At 48.9% G+C, this 18,766-nt stretch overlaps 1 protein-coding gene across 2 annotated transcripts in view; it reads left to right on the top strand.

Moving 5' to 3' along the window:
- Positions 1 to 18,766, top strand: part of PRKX (protein kinase cAMP-dependent X-linked catalytic subunit) — a gene marked incomplete at its 5' end in the record, with an annotated part of 82,047 nt that overhangs the window by 21,996 nt on the left and 41,285 nt on the right. For both annotated transcript variants that reach the window (XM_082610652.1, XM_082610653.1), the window contains one exon: positions 10,062 to 10,230. In XM_082610652.1, the coding sequence (XP_082466778.1) occupies positions 10,062 to 10,230 (169 nt within the window). The remainder of the gene's footprint in view (positions 1 to 10,061; positions 10,231 to 18,766) is intronic.

Below are 18,766 nucleotides of genomic sequence, written 5' to 3'. Positions count from 1 at the left end.
TTTCATTATGGCGTAGTAATTATCTTGCAATAATTATATAATGTATGTTTATTGAATTGATCAACTTAACATAGATTTAACTATCATGTACCTAAAACATTTCTATAGCTCACAGATTTAAAAAATGAAAATTATACATGGAAATGCATCCCTGTTTTTGGCCCCCATCTGCCTCCATCACTGCATCCCTGGCTGACTCCAGGTACCCAGCCTTAGTATCTTGTATCTGTCTGCAGAAGCCCCTTTCAGGGACTTCCCTGGTGGTGCAGTGGTTGGGAGTCCACCTGCCAGTGCAGGGGGACGCGGTTCGAGCCCTGGTCCTGGAAGATCCCACATGCCGTGGAGCAACTAAGCCTGTGCACCGCAACTATTGAGCCTGTGCTCTAGAGCCCGTGAGCTGCAACTACTGAGCCTGTGGGCCACAACTGCTGAAGCCCGCGCGCCTAGAGCCCGTGCTCCGCAACAAGAGAAGCCCCCTCAGTGAGAAGCCCGTGCACCACAACAAAGTGTAGTCCCCGCTCGCCGCAACTAGACAAAGCCCGTGCGCAGCAACAAAGACCCAATGCAGCCATAAATAAATAAATAAATAAATTTATTGTTTTTTTTAAAGTCTTTTCAACATAGAGAAGCACATATCACTATCAAGAGTGGGCTGACATTTTCTTCACATACTGCCTTCTTTCAGCCTCCTTAGAAATTATAGATCCTTTTTTCAATTGGTTTAAACATCTCCAAACTAATTTCACTTGTCTAAACAGTTAAGGAGATAAAACCTTTGCTCCTGTTGGATGGAGGAGACAAGTGATTTCTGACACCTTGCAGGCGGGGTTCCAGGCAAAGGGGGTGCCTGCTGATGGCATTTGGGGTCCACTGGTGGTGGAAGGGTGTTGGAAGGGACCCCAGGATCCCCCTAGGTGGCCAGGTGACGCTGCTGATGCTGAGGCTGCCTGCCGTGTCCCAGGCTCACCTACGGGTCTGCTGAATTCTTCCCACTTCTGGGAATGCTAGCGAATTGGGGGTATGTCCCCCTCTGTCTGGCCCCCATCTTGCAGAATTGCTGCATCAGAGGCCACGGCACGACGAGGCCGGGGGTGTGTGATCCTCAGGCAGCCTCCGCTCCGAAGCGTGGTCCAGACCCCTCTGTAGCCCCTTGAGGGTCACTGGGTCGCTCAGGAGTCTCCCAGTTGCAACCCTTAATATTATATACATCCTGTGTTAACCTCTGTACCTTAACCTACTTGGACCATATATAAGTGTGAGGAAGAAGAGCGTTCCCTCGAAACCCAACGCAGAGCTCAACCCACTGGCCCAGCAGGTGATACACGGGGTGTGGAGATTCTGCTCCCGCTGAGGGGACCTGGGTTGAAGCACATTATCCGCCGCATCCTCTTTCCCAGCGTCACAGGGAAGAGATGCCGGCCTTTCTTGGAAGCTCTGCTGTGGCAGTTTTCCACCCACCACCGGCCTGTCGGCTGTCTTTTATCCTGCATTTCAGGGCAGGTTGGGTCTCCTCCACCCACACTCTCTCTCCCCTTGGCCGCGCCTGGTTCTGTTTTGTTAGCATCTGGGATACCCCAGTGCAGGGCACACTGAGCATCCATCGTAACTTCAAGAGAGATCGCAGGTTACAAAGAAGTGGAGGGTGCAGGGGATGGGATGGCCAGTAAGGCAGGTCTTTCTTTAGAGATGGTTGGGGCACCTCTTTCTGAGCTTTAGCTCAGCTCCCTTCCTACCAGTAGAAACAGGTATTGAAAAATTGTCGTTATCATTTGGGTATGATTATGCGCAATATATAAGGGGTGGGTGCAGACTGTTTCGGGATGGGGTGGATACGTACTAAGAACTCTTGCAGTTGGTGTCTTTGTGATCATGAGATGCTCCCCTGAAAAAGCTTTACCTCTAACAAACTTCTGGTTACCAAAGGGGATAGTGGGTCTTGGGAGGGAGAGATAAATTAGGAGCTTGGGATTAACAGGTACACACTGCTATATATAAAATAGATAAACAGCAAGGACTTACTGTAGAGCACAGGGAACTGTACTCAATATCTTGTAATGACCTATAATGGAAAAGAATCTGAAAAAGAATATATATATATATGTAAAGAACTGAATCACTTGCTGTAAACTGAAACTAACACAACACTGTAAATTACCTATAGTTCCATTAAAAAAAATAGTTTTCTCTGGACTTCCCTGGTGGTCCAGTGGTTAAGAATCCGCCTTCCAGTGCAGGGGACGTGGGTTCGATCCTGGTTGGGGAACTAAGATCCCCCATGCCGCGTAGCAACTAAACCCGCGTGCCACAACTACTGAGCCCTCGCGCCGCAACTAGAGAGAGGCCTGCACGCCGCCCACCGCATGCCGCAACTAAGACCCGACGCAGCCAAAAATAAAATAAGTAAAATAAATATTAAACAAAAAATGGTTTCTTTCCATCAGACGGCTGTGGGAAGTGAGTTGAAATTGGTTGGCATCCGGATCCCGGGAGTCTTCGGGAGTGAGGTTTCTTGACGTCAGAAACCAGGTGACGGGTGTATTTAATCCTCTTCCCAGCTCTCTGTGCTTTAAGGTTTGACGGAGTGGTTTGGACTGTCCTAAAGTTGCATCAGCTGTTACTAAATGAGGATGGAGATTACAGGTAATTGTCAGATGGATTGTGATGAGGTTTTATCTCCTCTTTGGGAAACAGGCTTACAAAGCCCATATCTGTCTGTCGTCTGTCTATCCTTCATCCATCTCTCCATTCTTTCTATCTGTCCATGTATCTGTGTATCCGTTCCTTCCTGTTTTTGACAGGGGTTGGGGGGATACAGTCAGGTTAAGAAAAAGAAGGCAGGTGAGCTGGTACAATCGGTCCGTCTCTACCGATGCCTTTAGCAAAGTGTCTCTGGTCGAATCTGGAATCTATGGATTTCGGACACAGGGCTTCTTGAAGATGGTCACGTGGGGCATTGGATCCTCTAGGGTGTACGACAGACGCGATTTTTTACAAGAACTTTTTATTATAACATAGTTTAAGACGATTAAGTCAGTAGTTGGAGACGCAGGAGAAGTTGTAGAAGAGTCCACAGAGGGGAGTCCCCACGTGCCCTCCTCTGGGACCCCCAGTGATAACATCCGTAAACAAAGGACGGAGTTAAAACCAAGAACTGGCTTTATAGGATCTCCCGAGTGGGCCTTCTTTGGGTAACAGTGGAGGTAACTGAAAGGCTTTCTGCACGAAATCAGAGCTTGGATTCTGGGTCCAGAAGGTGCTTTTAATCTCTTGTAAGAAGGTAACACCCGGGAGGCCACCCTGGGATCTTTGGGTAAAGAATGGACTAGAAGGATGAAGCTGATGTTTTTCATTGCTGGATTAGGCCCACAGATGTGAAAGACAGGTCTTGACACCTCAGACCCCCGAATCCATCCCCACAGCCGTGGCACCTCCTGTTCAGAATTGTTTCATCCCCAGCGTGGACCCAGAATGGAAAATGTGTGTGTGTGTGTGTTTAAGAATTGTTTGCATAATCAAATAACTGCCCCTCCCTTGCTGTGTGGACGGGACTTCATCCTATTTATTGATTTATTGTTTGAACTTTTTATGGGAGTATAGTTGATTTACAACGTTGTGTTAGTTTCAGGTGTACAGCAAAGTGATTCAGTAATACATATATCTTTTTTAGATTCTTTTCTAAAAGAATAGAATTCTTTTCTAAAATATAGAAAAATAGAATTCTTTTCTAAAATATGGGTCATTACAGAGTATTGAGTAGAGTTCCCTGTGCTCTACAGTAGGTCCTTATTAGTTATCTGTTTTATATACAGTAGTGTGTATATGTCAATCCCAATCTCGCAATTTATCCCTCCCCCCCCAGACTTCATCTTATTTAGAGCAGACCCTTCAAAGCACGAACTCAGTCATTTTTAGGGAACCAATACTATTTCTGAATCTCTGAAACAGGAAGAAAAGAAAAGGTGATTTCTCGTCAGGTTAAAAAATGGTTCAGTTGCCTAATTTTCAACAGAACACAGGAAATACGGTTTTTACGTACAGGACTCCCTTTGCACGTTTAACCAGTCTTTGCTAATTTCTACCTTGGTGGAATTTCTATCTTGATTCTGCTCCATGGGTTGTTATCATGATCCTGTTATTTCAAGTTGTCTTTTCCTGTATTTGTGAAATAAATGTTCTCCTTAAACATGTCCTCAAAGGGTTTGTTTCTCCCCCTTTCATCATCAAAGGGTGGATACGTCCTTTCTTGGGGAGTCTTTTTTCCTTAAAGCACAAGACGGAAGTGTGTAAGGTAACGTCACTGCCGATGGTCTCCATGATGTAAAGTAATAAAAAAGCAGTGTGTTTCTTCAAGGTTAAATTTTGTCAGAGGTATCTAGAAATAGATAGAGGGGTATTGCATATTTCATTTGATTGCTGCAGTCTGAAGGATAAAAAAAAATAGTCAGTGGGAAGCCAGACTTCTATGTCATAACAGTAAGCTTAATTAAGTCCATTTTTCACAGGAGACATTATGCGTATACACTTTTACAAAAACCTTTGTAAGAGGAGGAATCTTCTCACTTCCCAGTAATTAAAACATGAAATGCAAATGCAATTCATAAAAGGGAATGTGGAATTTGGCTTTCTTTCTGGTGAAACTTCCTGTTTCAGAGTCTCCAAGAGAAATTCCCTTTTCTGCCGGGGGCGTGCTCCTGGTGAGGACAGGCCAGGGGCTTACCCCACCGGAGCAGAAACCCAGCAGTGTTTCCTTTGCCCAGAAAATGTTGCTATTGTTAGCTATCATCCTGTTCTCTCTTGGAGCAGACTCATGGTTTGCATGCTGCTTTTGATAAGCTTTTGGAAAGTTCATCACTTTTCCAGAACAGAGCGGCTTTTCTTTTTATGAATTCTGATTGTTTTCCTTGACTATCTCCTCATCAACTATCTGGCCAAAGACAATGGAGTGTAGTGTCCTCCGTGTTGGCCTTTAAATTTCCCCGGATTTCCCAAACCACATCAGTGTATCAAAAGACTTGAGCAGATCCCTGTTGGGGTATTTGAAAAATGTAAATTTTCATTTCCAAACGTGTTCTCAAACAGGAGGAAGACAAGTAAAAATCCTGTTAGGTTCTGTATGCGAAAACATGAACACATAGTATTAGGTGATTAAATAAGAAGGGTGCTAGAAGAATCCTTGCATCGCGTGGTTGAATTTGTACCCCTGGAACTGCCATAACAGATTACCGCCACACTGGGAAGCTTAAAACCATAGGCATTCATCCTCTCTGAATCCTGGGGACCACATGCCGGAGGTCAAGGTGCCCCAGGGCCACGCTCCCTCCAGAGGCTCCAGGGGAGGGTCCTTCCCTTCTCTTCCAGCTTCTGGGGTTCCACACGTCCCTGGGCTTGCGGCCACATCCCTCCCATCTCTGCCTCTGTCTTCACGTGGCTTCTCCTCTGTGTCTGTGTCTCTCCTCTTCTGTCTCTTAGAAGGACCCTGTCATTGGATGTAGGGCCACCCTCCTCCAGGAGGACCTCATCTCAGACCTTTCACTTCATCACCTCTGCAAAGACCTTTTTCCAAATAAGGTCCCGTTCCCAGGTTCCAGGGTTAGAAATTGAATCTATCTCTTGGGGGACACAATTCAACCCTCAACTGGTGGGAGGAGCATTAGAAAAACTGTGTGTAGGTGACCCAGACAGGACCAGGCCCACCGTGGGTCCCCTCCCAGCACAGAGGTTGAGTAGGGTCCAGGTGGGCGATGTCGGTTTTCTGGCGTGTTGGTCCATTAGTGGATTTTTTCTATAGAACATGCTGCGGGAAAAGGTGGGGAGACCAGAGGGGGAAGAAGGGTGAAATCAGAGGGAGTGGCCTCCCTGTCATTTCTGTCATTACCCCTCTGATCCCCATACCCCGAAATAAAACCCAGAGTGGTTTCCATTTTCTCCTTTTGTAATTACCTGGCATTCCACCGTACTCTTCCCGTGCTCATTCTGTATGGATTTTCCCCAAGTGTTTTCAGGTCCAGCAAACTTAAAATGACCCCCACAGACTTAAATCCTAGTTTCTTTGATTTTCCATCTGCTTCATTTACATTATGGGCTTTCAAAGACAAAATAAGGCGGTCGCGTTTTTTACCTGGAGTCTGCAGGGCAAAGGCTTTCCCATGGTCCCTGTGTGACCTCCCTCCTCTCGGGACAGTTTGTGGGTTTGGGGCTGAGGAAGAGGGCCGGTCAGTCCCTTCTGACCATGCGAAATGCTTTTTCTGCACTTTCCCACACCTCACTCTGCAGTTCTTTTTCTTTTCTCCCCTCTGTTGTGACTTCACAGTAAAGAGATACCTTGTGTTCAAGGTGACCCCTTTATTTATTTTTTAAATTTTTATTGGAGTGTAGTTGAGAAATAGTTTTTTTTTTCCCCCGTTTTTTTGAGATGTGTTTGACGTATAACACTGTATTTGTTCTGGGTGTGCAGCACAATGATTGGATATTCGTGTATATTGCAAAGTGATCACCACAGTCTATCTAGTTAACATCCATCACCTCACATAGTTACACATTTTTTTCTTGTGATGAGAACTTTTTTAACAGGAGCACAGGCTCCGGATGCGCAGGCTCAGCGGCCATGGCTCACGGGCCCAGCCGCTCCGCAGCATGTGGGATCTTCCCGGACCGGGGCACGAACCCGTGTCCCCTGCATCGGCAGGCGGACTCTCAACCACTGTGCCACCAGGGAAGCCCTGTGATGAGAACTTTTAAGATCTACTCTCTTAGCGGCTTTCAAGTAAACAATACAGTGTTACCAGCCGTAGTCACCATGCCCTACTTGACATCCCCAGGACTTATTTATTTTGTAATTGTAACCTTCGACCTTTTAACCCCCGTCATCCATTCCCCCCATCGCTCTCCCCTCACCTCTGGCGACCACCGTCGACTCTGTTTCTGTGAGTTTGCCTTTTTTTAGATTCCTCATATATGTGAGATCATACAGTGTGTGTTTCTCTGTTGGACTTATTTCACTTAGCATCATGCTCTCAGGGCTCCTCCGTGATGTCCCAAGTGGCAGGATTTCCTTCGTTGTTTCATTTTATTGGAGTATAGTTGATCGTCACACTAAGTGAAGTAAGTTAGACAAAGATCACATGCTGTTACTCATCTGTGGCATCTAATTAAAAATGATATCAATGAACTTACTTACAAAACAGAAACAGACTCACAGATTTCGAAAACCAAACTTATGTTTACCAAAGGGGAAACATGACGGGGAGGGCTCCGTCAGGAGCCTGGGATTAACATACACATACTAGTGTATATAAAATAGATAATCAACGAGGCTTTCCTTCATTTTTACGCGGAATAATATTCCATTTCGTCTCTTATTGGGCAGAGGTGGGTCCTTACCCGCAGCAAAGCTAAAAGGCGGGCTTCTCTACTTTCTAACGGGAGGTGTTGAGAGCTGGGGATGTATGTTGGCGAGCCTGCCAGCACCGAGCAGGAAAAGATGTGTGTCCTTTTTCTTTCTCCTGCAATGACAGCTTCATACCAGCAGCATTGAATGTTGTTTTTGTCTTCAGTGCACTAAAGCCAGTCAGCTTAAAACTTACAGCGTGCTGGTTTCATCTGCCTTCAACAAGATGGTTTCCCTGTGTCATCCTGTAATCTGGCTGTGGCGCTGAGGGACTTCCCCCATGTCTGCACTGCAGACACTCTGCTTTGCGTTCTCAGTGTTTACAGCGCACGCAGCTCAGAGCAAGCGTGAACGGTGTCGCAGGCAGAAAGGTAAAAAAAAAAAAAGAAATCTGTTGAGTCATAGCTGTGCCGTCTTTCTTTTCATCATTAGAATTTTGGCGTGTGGCGAGACAATTGATAACGTTTATATAGTAATCTACCTGTTCTATCAGAGACATGAAAACCGTATGGGTCCAAACGGGTTAACTTGTTTTGCCTTTGGGTGCATAGGACAAATCAAAGGCAAAACGTGCACTAGATGCCATGCCACTGTCCTCGGTTCCCATTCATCCGCCCTTTACCTAACGGAAACACCAGCGTTCTCATGAAAACACCTAGACTGTATCAACTCACTCTCCTCAGCGCCCTTTCCCTACCTGCCTCTCTGTGTCGATCTGATTCCACAGAACTTTGTCAACACCGCCTAACTGTGATACAATTCTGTATTTACTTCTGAATTATCTTTTGATGAGGATGTACTTTTAAAAAATGTATTGGGGCTCATCATTTGCTTCTTCTGGCACAATTTCTTTCCTTCACGTTTGTACATCACTGTCTACTTCCGCAATAATAAAATATTCACGATTGGGAACTTCCTTTAAAAGCCAAGGTGACGGGCTTCCCTGGTGGTGCAGTGGTTGAGAGTCCTCCTGCCGATGCAGGGGACACGGGTTCGTGCCCCGGTCCGGGAAGATCCCACGTGCTGCGGAGTGGCTGGGCCCGTGAGCCATGGCTGCTGAGCCTGCACGTCCGGAGCCTGTGCTCCGCAACAGGAGAGGCCACAACAGTGAGAGGCCCGCGTACTGCAAAAAAAAAAAAGAAAAAGCCAAGGTGACTTATCAGTGTCCCTCACCCCAGCTGCATTAAGCCAGTAAATGTACTGACTTATTTTGCAGCTTGAGAATGTTAATATGTAGAAAATGCCCTCCCCCCAAACCTATGGCGTAGGTATAACTTTCTTTTCCTCTCCATCTTACCATGTGCCGTAAATGGCATTCCCGACTCTATGAAAGAGGAGAAGGTGGCTGTATGGTTGTGTTGAAGGTCTTTTTCCTCTCCGAGCCATCCTTGAATTCGTTTTTTCCTGCTTTCTCATCACGCTGATTACCATCTTTCCAGCCAGGGAGCCCCAATTCGTTGGCCGTTTTCCACACCTTCTTCCCCTGGAAGAGCCTGTCCTCTGCGTTATTTCTTCGATAGGGGCAGGAAGGACAGCCGTCTTGGATAAGCTTCCAGAGGCTCACACATACAGATGTCATTTTTCTGCCCAACTTTACCTTTTCTCTGGCCGTAGATAAAAGTCCTTTGGAGCTTTCATCTCAGAGGCGCCTTAAGTGATTGCCGGCTGGAGGGAGGCCAAAGAGGAGGAGACATTGGGTTGACCGTGTCACAGCATGGTACACGAGAGGGTTTGATTTCCTTTTACGTGTATCTGCATCACTTGATGCGAACCCTTGGCAAGTTTTCACAGAAACACTGAGTGCGTTTAGCTGGCATTAATGGGTTCAAGGAAGAAGCTTGTGAGGACGGCTGTGTTACGCTTAGCCTTTTTGGTTTTGTTTTGTTTTGTTTTAACAGGACAGTGGCAATCACCAACACGTGTACTACAGTTTTGAGTTTATTAGCCTCTCATACAGTGCTTCGTGGGATAAATAGAAACCTGGCAGGGATGCTCACAAGTTTTTTGTGGAAAGAGTTATCTTCTGATTTTTTTTTAATCCAATTTTTTAAACTGAAGTATAGTTAATTCACAATGTTGTGTTAGCTTCAGGTGCACAGCAAAGTGATTCGGTTATATATATGCATATCTATTCTTTTTCAGATTCTTTCCTATTAGAGGTTATTATAAGATGTTGAGTCGAGTCCCCTGTGCTCTACAGTAGGTCCTTGTTGTTCACCTGTTTTGTATATAGTAGTGTGTATCTGCTAATCCCAAACTCCTAATTTATCTCTCCCCACCCCCTGCTATCCCCCCTGGCAACCGTAAGTTTATTTTCTCTGTCTTGTCTTGATTTAGAAGACCTAAAGAAAAACACACATTGAAGGAACGTATTTAGCATCCTTTTCCATTCTGCCTTTCCCTGTGTGCGTGTTTGTGTGTGTGTTTCCTCTGGGATGACTCATTTTCAGAAAGGATGGCCCGTCGCCCCTATTAAAGAACAATTCGGGGGCAAGTGATCCTGTGTGTCTATCAATTCAATTGACTGTTCCAGACAGGTGCCTGGCACCCAGCCCTCGCACCAGATGTATCGCCCGGTACTGAGTTGTCCGAGCCTCCAGGTTCTCTTGAGGTCGGGGTACTGGTCCCCCATCCCGGGGGCCGTGGCTGCTGACACCGCCTGTCCCCACTGCAGGTACAGGGACGTTCGGCCGCGTGCAGCTGGTCCGCGAGAAGCAGGGCACACACTTCTTCGCCCTGAAGGTGATGAGCATCCCGGACGTCATCCGCCTGAAGCAGGAACAGCACGTGCACAACGAGAAATCCGTGCTGAAGGAAGTCAGCCACCCGTTCCTGGTCAAGCTGTGAGTCTCCCTTCTCTGGGTCCCCACCCTCCCGGGCCCCAGGTGCATTTTCCCGCGGGAGGTGGGATGGAGCGCAGTCACGGCGGGTCACACTTCGCTGAGATATCTCAGCACCCGGTCGCGCGGAGAAAGGCGCCGTTCCCACACGTGCCTGCCCAGGGTGGCCCGCCTGGTGCCGCGCCCCCTGCACGAGCTGCGTGTCCACAGGGGCACCTGGGGCCCCGCCAGAGGCTCTGTCCCCTACTGCCACCCCCAGCTCCCTGGACACCCCGTCCAGCCGGTCTTCCTGGGACCTCAGTCACCTGCTCACCTCTGCTCACTCACATCCTTTCTTGGGTTTCTAGTTGACCGTTCAGTGTCCCCATGTCGATGCCTCATAGAACCTTCCAGTTGAAGGTGCCCAATAGGGACCAAACGGATCCCTCTTTCTGCCACGCTCTTTGCTGGCGGAGGGTAAGGCCATACCCCACTCAGGGGCCAGAGGTGCGGGCGTCCACAGAGGGCTCTCCGTCCCCATCCCCGGGGGCCTTCCACTGCTTCCCACCCGTTCCGCCGCCTTCCTCACGCCCCTTTCAGCCCCCGACCCCTCCCCGCCCAGCCTGGCGTGGGCCCCCCTCTCTGGCCCGAGTGCCCAGCTGTTCTTGGCCTCCCAGACTTGCCTCTTTCAAGGCGTTCTTTGCTTTAACTACAGCCGTAGTGATCCCTTCACCCGCACGGCCCTCCGATGATCTGCGACTCTGCTGACAAATCCGTAGGGAATGACCCCAGGGGCTCAGTGTCCTAGAAACGGCTCATCCCGGGCTCTGGCTTTGCCCCTGGCTCTGGCTTTGCCTCTGGCTCTGGCTCTTTTCAGATGTTCTTCCCTCCATCACCCCAGGAAAGTGACCTGCAGTAGAAGGTGGGAGGTGCCATCCATGTTGTCACCCCAGGGCCACCCGCCCCCCTCTGGTGCCTCTCCCCACCCCCTGCCTCTCCCACCTCACCCTCACCTGCCTTTCTTCTGCGGTACACCTGCCTGTACACAAAGACAGGCGCCTCCACCCTGCTCTTGGAGCATCTTGCATGTGCCCCCTGTGCAGGGAGATAACACCTGTCGACTCACAGCCACCGGAGCAACGTCCCCAGGGCCCGAAACAGCGTGTCACTCGGAGCAGGGACGGGTGGCATGTTGGGTGGGTGACAGAGGGAAGGAGCTGACTTCGTGTCTCACTTTCCTTTTATGAAGCCCAGTGGCCGTGTTGGGCCCGTGTGGACGGGTCAGTAGAGTCTCATGGTGGTGAGTCATTAAAATCGAAACAAACAAAAAAGTAGCCGATGCAGCAGAGTCCCCACCCCTCCCTGTCCAGGTCTGAGTCTCCTCCTCGCTGGGAAGCGGTGGGAAGATGGGTAGAAAATCTCACGCGTGTAGATCTCCTTCTGGAAAGAAGAAAAGCTTCTACTTCTGGTGTCTCTTCTAGAAACTGAAAGAGTGATTCTGGGTAAAGACTTCAGTGGGCTAGGGTTTTCAGGACACACGTTATAAAGGAGATGTGGACGCCTTTATCTGTTGCCAAGTCATTCTCACGTGATTTCGGAGAACGGTCTTGGGCTTTTACCAGATACAGGAAGTCTCAAGCCAGAACCCCAGGGTGTGTCCCCAAGGGTGCTTTGTGGCTGAGTTTTCCCAGGAAGACGGGGCACCTGGCCGCTGGGTTCCGGTTTGCTCAGGAAACCAAGTGGCGTGATCTGTTATGTGTCTGCAATGAAATTAGGAGAACATGGAAGAGAAGCAGGTGGAATTGATGGTGACAAAGAAAAGTCAGAGACATTGGTGTTGAGAAGACACAAGTTTGGAGAAGGGGGAAGAAGCCAGTGGGAGGAGCGCTTTCCAGGGCTGTGCGTGGGTGGTGGGCATGCCACCCAGCGGGGTTGCTGAGGTCACCTCAAGGCATATTTTCTGGGATCAGGCACATCCCCCTGGAAACATTAGGGTGATGCCGTAGGGAATCTTGGGGGATGGCTTCCATTCTGGGAGCTCCACCTTGTTGTGGGTTGAATTGTGTGTGCCACCGCAAAAGATATGTTGATGTCCTGATGTCCTGACCCCCAGTACCTGTGAATGGGACCTTATTTGGAAGTTGGGTCTTCTTTGTAGGTGTAATCAAGATGTAGGTCGAGGTCCTATAGGAGTAAGCTGGGTTCTCCATCCGATGTGATGGGTGTCCTCGTAACAAGCGGAGAAGACACACAAAGACACAGAGAGGAGAAGGCCACGTGAAGACAGAGGTGGAGATTGGGGGTGATGTGGCCACAAGCCGAGGAACCCCCGGGATTGCTGGCAACCACCAGAAGCTATAGAAGAAGCTAGGATGGATCCTTCCCTGGAGATTCTAGAAGGAACCACGCCCACCAACACCCCGATCTTGGACTTCTGGCCTCCAGAACTATGAGAGGATGCATTTCTGTTGTTTAAGCCACCCAGTTTGTGGTCTTTGGTTACGGCAGCCCCAGCAAAGTAACACACACCCCGTCGTCTCCTGGAGTGGGGACCAGCCTAGGTGATGGGCTCTGGAGATGCTTTCTAACTACGTCAGAGGAGTCCCCAGGATAGAATCCTTGAGCTTTGGGAAGTTAAAAGGGAATAGGGAAAAGGAGGACCATGATAAACAGAGCTGTAGTCAGATAACTCTGCGTCCTTTACTCCTGGACAGCTAATCAGGCGGTTTCCTCACCAGGTAGGGTAGACTGCTGGATCCAGAGGGACACGGATTCTGTATTCCGATGTTCCTTGCTTTTGGATAAGTACCTAAATTGTTTCCATCACAAAGGCTGTAAGCCCTAGTTTCAGTGGGATGGAATTTGACCCCAGATTATCTAAATCGGGTTTTCTCTTTTAAAGAGTGTGATCTCTCTACACTGTGGTAGCTCTATAATCTGGCAGTCTCTTTGCCACCTTGATATTCCTGTTGCCATACAGCTCACTGGGTGCAGGCACACCTCAATGTGGTCTTTTTATATGTCAGGTCCAACTGTGCTATGGCCAACAGGCAGGAATTTTTCCTGGTCCTTTAGTCCACAAGGCTGTCCTCTGCGTGTCTGTGTCCTGGCCTCATCTTCCTACAGGACCCCAGTCCTACGGGATCGGGACCCACCCTAGTGACCTCATTTCACCTTCATCCCCTTTTTAAAGACCCCGTCTCTAAATCCAGCCACATGCTGAGGTCCTGGGGGTTAGGACTTCAGCATATAGATTTTGGGGTGGACACTACTACTTAGTGACTTGCTAAGTGCAGGTCTTTCAGTGCACGGGGGTCTTATTATAAAGTACTTGTAGCCTTTGGAAGTTTTCTGTGCATTATCACTTGAGGGACCCGGCGGTGTTTGAAAACTGGGATTAAATTGATCCAGGGTCAGCAGACTCCAGAGGTGCCCCACACGTAACAGGGGGAGAGCGCTGTATCTGACCAGCCCCGCAAACGGGAGGAGTAGGGTGCCCGGGGCCACTGGATGGAGCACCGGATTTAGTGGGAAGAGACCGTGAGGGAAGCAGGTATCGAATCCCCCCAGCGGTGCAGTTTCTCTTGGAAATGAGTTGCTTCTCCCAACATCTGCCTTTCATACTATCCAGAAGTGTTCAGTGAGCCTTACTTGCATTCACATGAAGCCACAGGGAATACCAGTGCTTCCGGGTATCACGCCGAACAAAGACTCAAGTTTCAACTTCCACTTGAACGATTTGGCAAGTTCGCCCACAGTGTTATTAGCGTCCGGTATTTGAGGTGCTACTGTGGTTGTGTTGTTGAAAGTCGGCCAGGACGTTCGTTACACACACATCAGAGAATGCATTCTGTTCTGCGATAAAGCCATCCTGAAGGCCAGTTCAGCCAGCGTAGAGATAATTTTACAAGAGCTGACAAACTCAGTGTAGAAGGATTGTGACACAGTCAAGATATCCCGGGGAGGAAGGCTCGTGTCCTGCCCCTAGACCATGACCCGGGGTCTGCTCCCCGCCCTTTGTGCGTATAGAAATCGCTGGCATCTTAGAGTTGCTGGGATCCAGGACAGGCGGCCTCACCTGGGCACCGCTGACCTTGGGGACAGGAAATTCTTTGTGGTGGCGGCTTTTCTGTGCAGTAAAGGAGGTTTAACAGCACCCCTGGTGTCTACCCACTCAATGCCAGGAGCACTCCCTCCCTGGTGTGATGACAAAAAATGTCTTTAGACGTTGACAGAAAATGTCCCAGGGAGTGAAATAGTCCTGATTACAGACCACTGCCAGGATAGATAGATAGATAGATAGATAGATAGATAGATAGATAGATAGATAGATAGAAAGAATGCATGGATGGATGGATGGAAGGAAGAAAGGAAGACAGGATGAATAGGCAGGTGATATAGAAATAGATAGTGAGATAAATAGATTGATATAGATATTTGGATAGATGGGTGGGTGGGTGGGTGGGTGGATGGATGGATAGATACACGGATGGCAGACAAATAGATAAGTTGACTGGATGGATGGATTATCGGTTGATAACGCCTGTGATAGGGGCACACACAGAGATTAGGTGGGTGTGGGTGCATTCTCACTTTCCTGGCCCAGCCCCTGCACGTGGAGTTCCATCATTTCGTCTTGGTGATGAGCCTGTGGACCCAATGACAGTCCCAGTGCCGTGTCACTCATTGTGCAGTAGAAGACCCAGCTAGCCAGCCATGTTTCATTGGCTTTCCCGTACAGATCTGGGTATGAAAGAACTCAGAGGTCCATCACCCGTGGGGCACATCCTTCTCATTATTGGCGAAATGACAGCTTGGATCTCCACGTAGAGGAACTTGGGTCTTAGTCTGGAGAGGACGAGCCCTAAAGGACCTAAAGGAAAGGTCTTTCTTCCTGCCCACAGACTTGAGTCTGGTCTGCATCTCCATTGGCACATGGACAGGTAGTTAGCAAAACTGTTCCTTGGCTTTTTTGATAGTTAAGGAGGAAAGAACACCCTGTTCTGACTTCCCTTGACCCCTCTGCACTTGAGTTTCAGAAGCAAAAGTCCAGAAATAGCTCTCCTTCCTCTTTCACTGTCGCCTGCAAGGGACAGCTGTGACAGAAGGAACACAGCCACTTCCCAGTTCCTTGTTCTGTTCTTTGTCCAAACATCATGAAATGTCCATTTTGAATTTTGGGGGGTGTGGCAAGATGGATGCTTATACAAGGGAGGTTTGAATTCTCCTGATGGAGGGAAACTGTGAAGTTCCCGATGAGGCTCTGGTAGATCCCAGCATGGTTGGTAAGGATGGAATCGTCCGCCCTTTGGGGCGGGACATCCTAAGCTGCTGAGGATGCTGCAGCGGAATCTCGCAGAAGGAGGAGGCATTTGTTGGCTGACAGGTGGGGCGAGTTCTTGGTGCAGGGGCCACGGGTCAGCCAAGAGGCTGGGACGTGGGGAGGAATCTGAGTCCACCTTGGATGCAAGACTGGGCTTGGGGGGGAGCTCCAGCGTTGATGCTGGTGTGTAACTCAGGAGGAGGGGGAGGAGATGGGAACGGGCCCCCAGGGCACCTCTGGGGAGGTTAGATGGACACACTGTGTGCCCGGGTACCTCGGAGGGTGCGCTTCCTTGTGCGTTCACCTGGGGACTGGGGTGCAAGGATGGAGCACAAGATCACCCCGTCCCCGCCTTCCACAGCGGTGTACTGGCCTGGCACACTCCTGGGAAGTTGGACGGGAGAGAGAGGGTTCCAGGTGGGGCAGTTTCCAGGGAGCCGTCTCGGAAGATAGAGCGAGCGAGTGGTCGTCCTTGGGAAGACATCAGATGGAGCCACCGAGTGTTGGGACCCCTGGGGACCACAACAGGGGGATCCTGGGGTTGGGGACAGTGAAACAAGTTCAGGTCGCCTCGGCGGGGCAGGCGCGGGGCACTGGTTACCATGGAGCCGGTTCGGAAACTGGAAGGGATGTTCCAGAACCTCAGATCGCGCTGGGCGCTGGGGCTCAAGAAAGGGTGACGTGAGTGACTTTCCATTTTCTCCTTTTCATGGCAGAAGTCCAGCTTTACGGCAGCATCTGGAGAAATTGTGACCAACTTAAAGTTAGGTGTCTCCAGCTAAATGAGGCTGACTTTTAAGTTAATTAAAATGCCATAGGGGAGGTGCTCACTGCAGACTTTGCAAATAAAAGACAATAATCAAAGGTGGAAAGTGCTTCTTTGAGCTCAGAGCTGACGTCTCTGCCGGTGTGTTTCGTAGTCATTGTCAACGACGGCCACTTTTTTATTTTCTTTTTGCTGTTTATGGAATAATTGATTAATATGTCCTCTCGAATGCATTTTTTCAATTTTAATTTTTTAAGCATGGTAAAATGTACGTCACATAAAATTTACCATCTTCACCTTTTTTTTTAACATCTTTATTGGAGTAGAATTGCTTTACAATGGTGTGTTAGTTTCTGCTGTATAACAAAGTGAATCAGCTATACATATACATATATCCCCATATCTCTTTCCTCTTGCGTCTCCCTCCCTCCCACCCTCCCTATCCCACCCCTCTAGGTGGTCACAAAGCACCGAGCTGATCTCCCTGTGCTATGCGGCTGCTTCCCACTAGCTATCTACCTTACGTTTGGTAGTGTATATATGTCCATGCCTCTCTCTCACTTTGTCCCAGCTTACCCTTCCCCCTCCCCGTGTCCTCAAGTCCATGCTCTATGTCTGCATCTTTATTCCTGTCCTGCCCCTAGGTTGTTCATAACCATTTTTTTTCATTTTAGATTCCATATATATGTGTTAGCATATGGTATTTGTCTTTCTCTTTCTGACTTACTTCATTCTGTATGACAGACTCTAGGTCCGTCCACCTCACTACAAGTAACTTAACTTCATTTCTTCTTATGGCCGAGTAATATTCCATTGTATACACGTGCCACATCTTCTTTATCCATTTGTCTGCCCTCTTGACCTTTTTTTTTTTTTTTTTTTTTTTTTTGCGGTACGCAGGCCTCTCACTGCTGTGGCCTCTCCCGTTGCGGAGCACAGGCTCCGGACGTGCAGGCTCAGCGGCCATGGCTCACGGGCCCAGCCGCTCCGCGGCATGTGGGATCTTCCCGGACCGGGGCACGAACCCGTGTCCCCTGCATCGGAAGGCGGACTCTCAACCACTGCGCCACCAGGGAAGCCCTCTCTTGACCATTTTTAAGTGTATAATTGAGTGACATTAAGTCCATCCACATCGTGCAGCCATCCCAACCATCATCTCCAGAACCTTTTCATCTTGCAAAACTGGAACTCATGGTGTCTGTGGAACACTGCGTCCCCCTCCCCCAGCCCCACCATCTACTTTCTGATGAGTGTGACAACTCTAGGTACCTCCTCTGAGTGGAATCACACACCGTGTATCCTTTTAGGTCTGGCTTCTCTCACTGAGCATCATGTTCTCAGGGTGCATCCACATTGTAGCCTGTATCACAATTTCCTTCCTTTTCCATGGCTGAGTAATATTCCATCGTGTGACTGGAACACATTTGTTTATATCCATCATCCATCCATGGACACTTAGTTTGCTTCCACCTCTTGGCTGTTGTAATGCTGCTGTGAACACAGGTGTACAGACGTCTGAGTCCCTGCTTCAACTCCTTGAGTGCATTTTCGACATCTCATTCTCTTTCCTGCCCGTGGAGAGTGCTTAAGCATTTTCTCTTCTCTTCTCTGCTTTTTTTTTCTTTTTTTATTTTTTTTCTCAGCTTGCCTCATTCCCTTTTCTTTCTTCCTTTGTCCCTCCACCATCACCAGGTCACCACGTGGACAGTTTGGTATGATGCCTTGTGTCCTTCTCCCCGTACTTAAAGAGCTCTGTGCACACACGCACGCTCACGCAGAGTGTGGCATCCTTACAGCATATTATACACATTTTTTTTTGCCTCTCCCTGTTTTTAACTCTGTTTCATAGAGGTCCCTCCTGGGCATTTTGGGTGGACGCGTTCCAGGAAGCAGGGCAGGGGTGAGGGCATACAGAGAGGGAGGGAGGGAGGTCTCTTAGCTTTTCCTTGGAGAGAAGCCGGGCCATGGGCCATGCAAGGTAGAGGTGGGAGGACCAGGGAGCGGACGTGGTCTAGGGGACGGACGTGCGTGAACGTGTGCGCGTGCTCCCAAAATCATGCGCTGTGGTCGCGCTTGCTGCACACTAGACACGCTAGACTCCTCAGCTCAGCTTCTCACTCACACCTGCTCCTTCCAAGCTAGACTCATCCGCCCACCTGGCACCTGGTCCCTTCTGCTCAGATGTCTCTGCAAGCAGTTCAGGGTCCTCATGTTGGAAAGGAATTCTTGACCTTCCTCTTTGCCCCACACCTCCAATCAGTTCCTCCTTTGGACTCCCCCCAAATGGCCCTTCCGGCTCCTGGGTCTCCCCGCCCCCCACCCCCGGGCACTGTTGTTGATTTCCTTTTCTTTGCTTCTGTGTTCACTCTAACCAGGGCTTCTGACCTTTCCTCTTGCTTTTTTTTTTTTTAATTCTTTGAACTATAGTTGATTTACAATATTGTGCTCGTTTCATGTGTACAGCAAAGCGA

The sequence above is a fragment of the Mesoplodon mirus genome (assembly GCF_964341445.2).
Source record: "Mesoplodon mirus genome assembly, chromosome: X".
Taxonomy (NCBI): Eukaryota; Metazoa; Chordata; class Mammalia; order Artiodactyla; family Ziphiidae; genus Mesoplodon; species Mesoplodon mirus.
The sequence above is the reverse complement of the archived record's forward strand: the minus strand, read 5'-3'. Positions and strand labels throughout refer to the sequence as shown.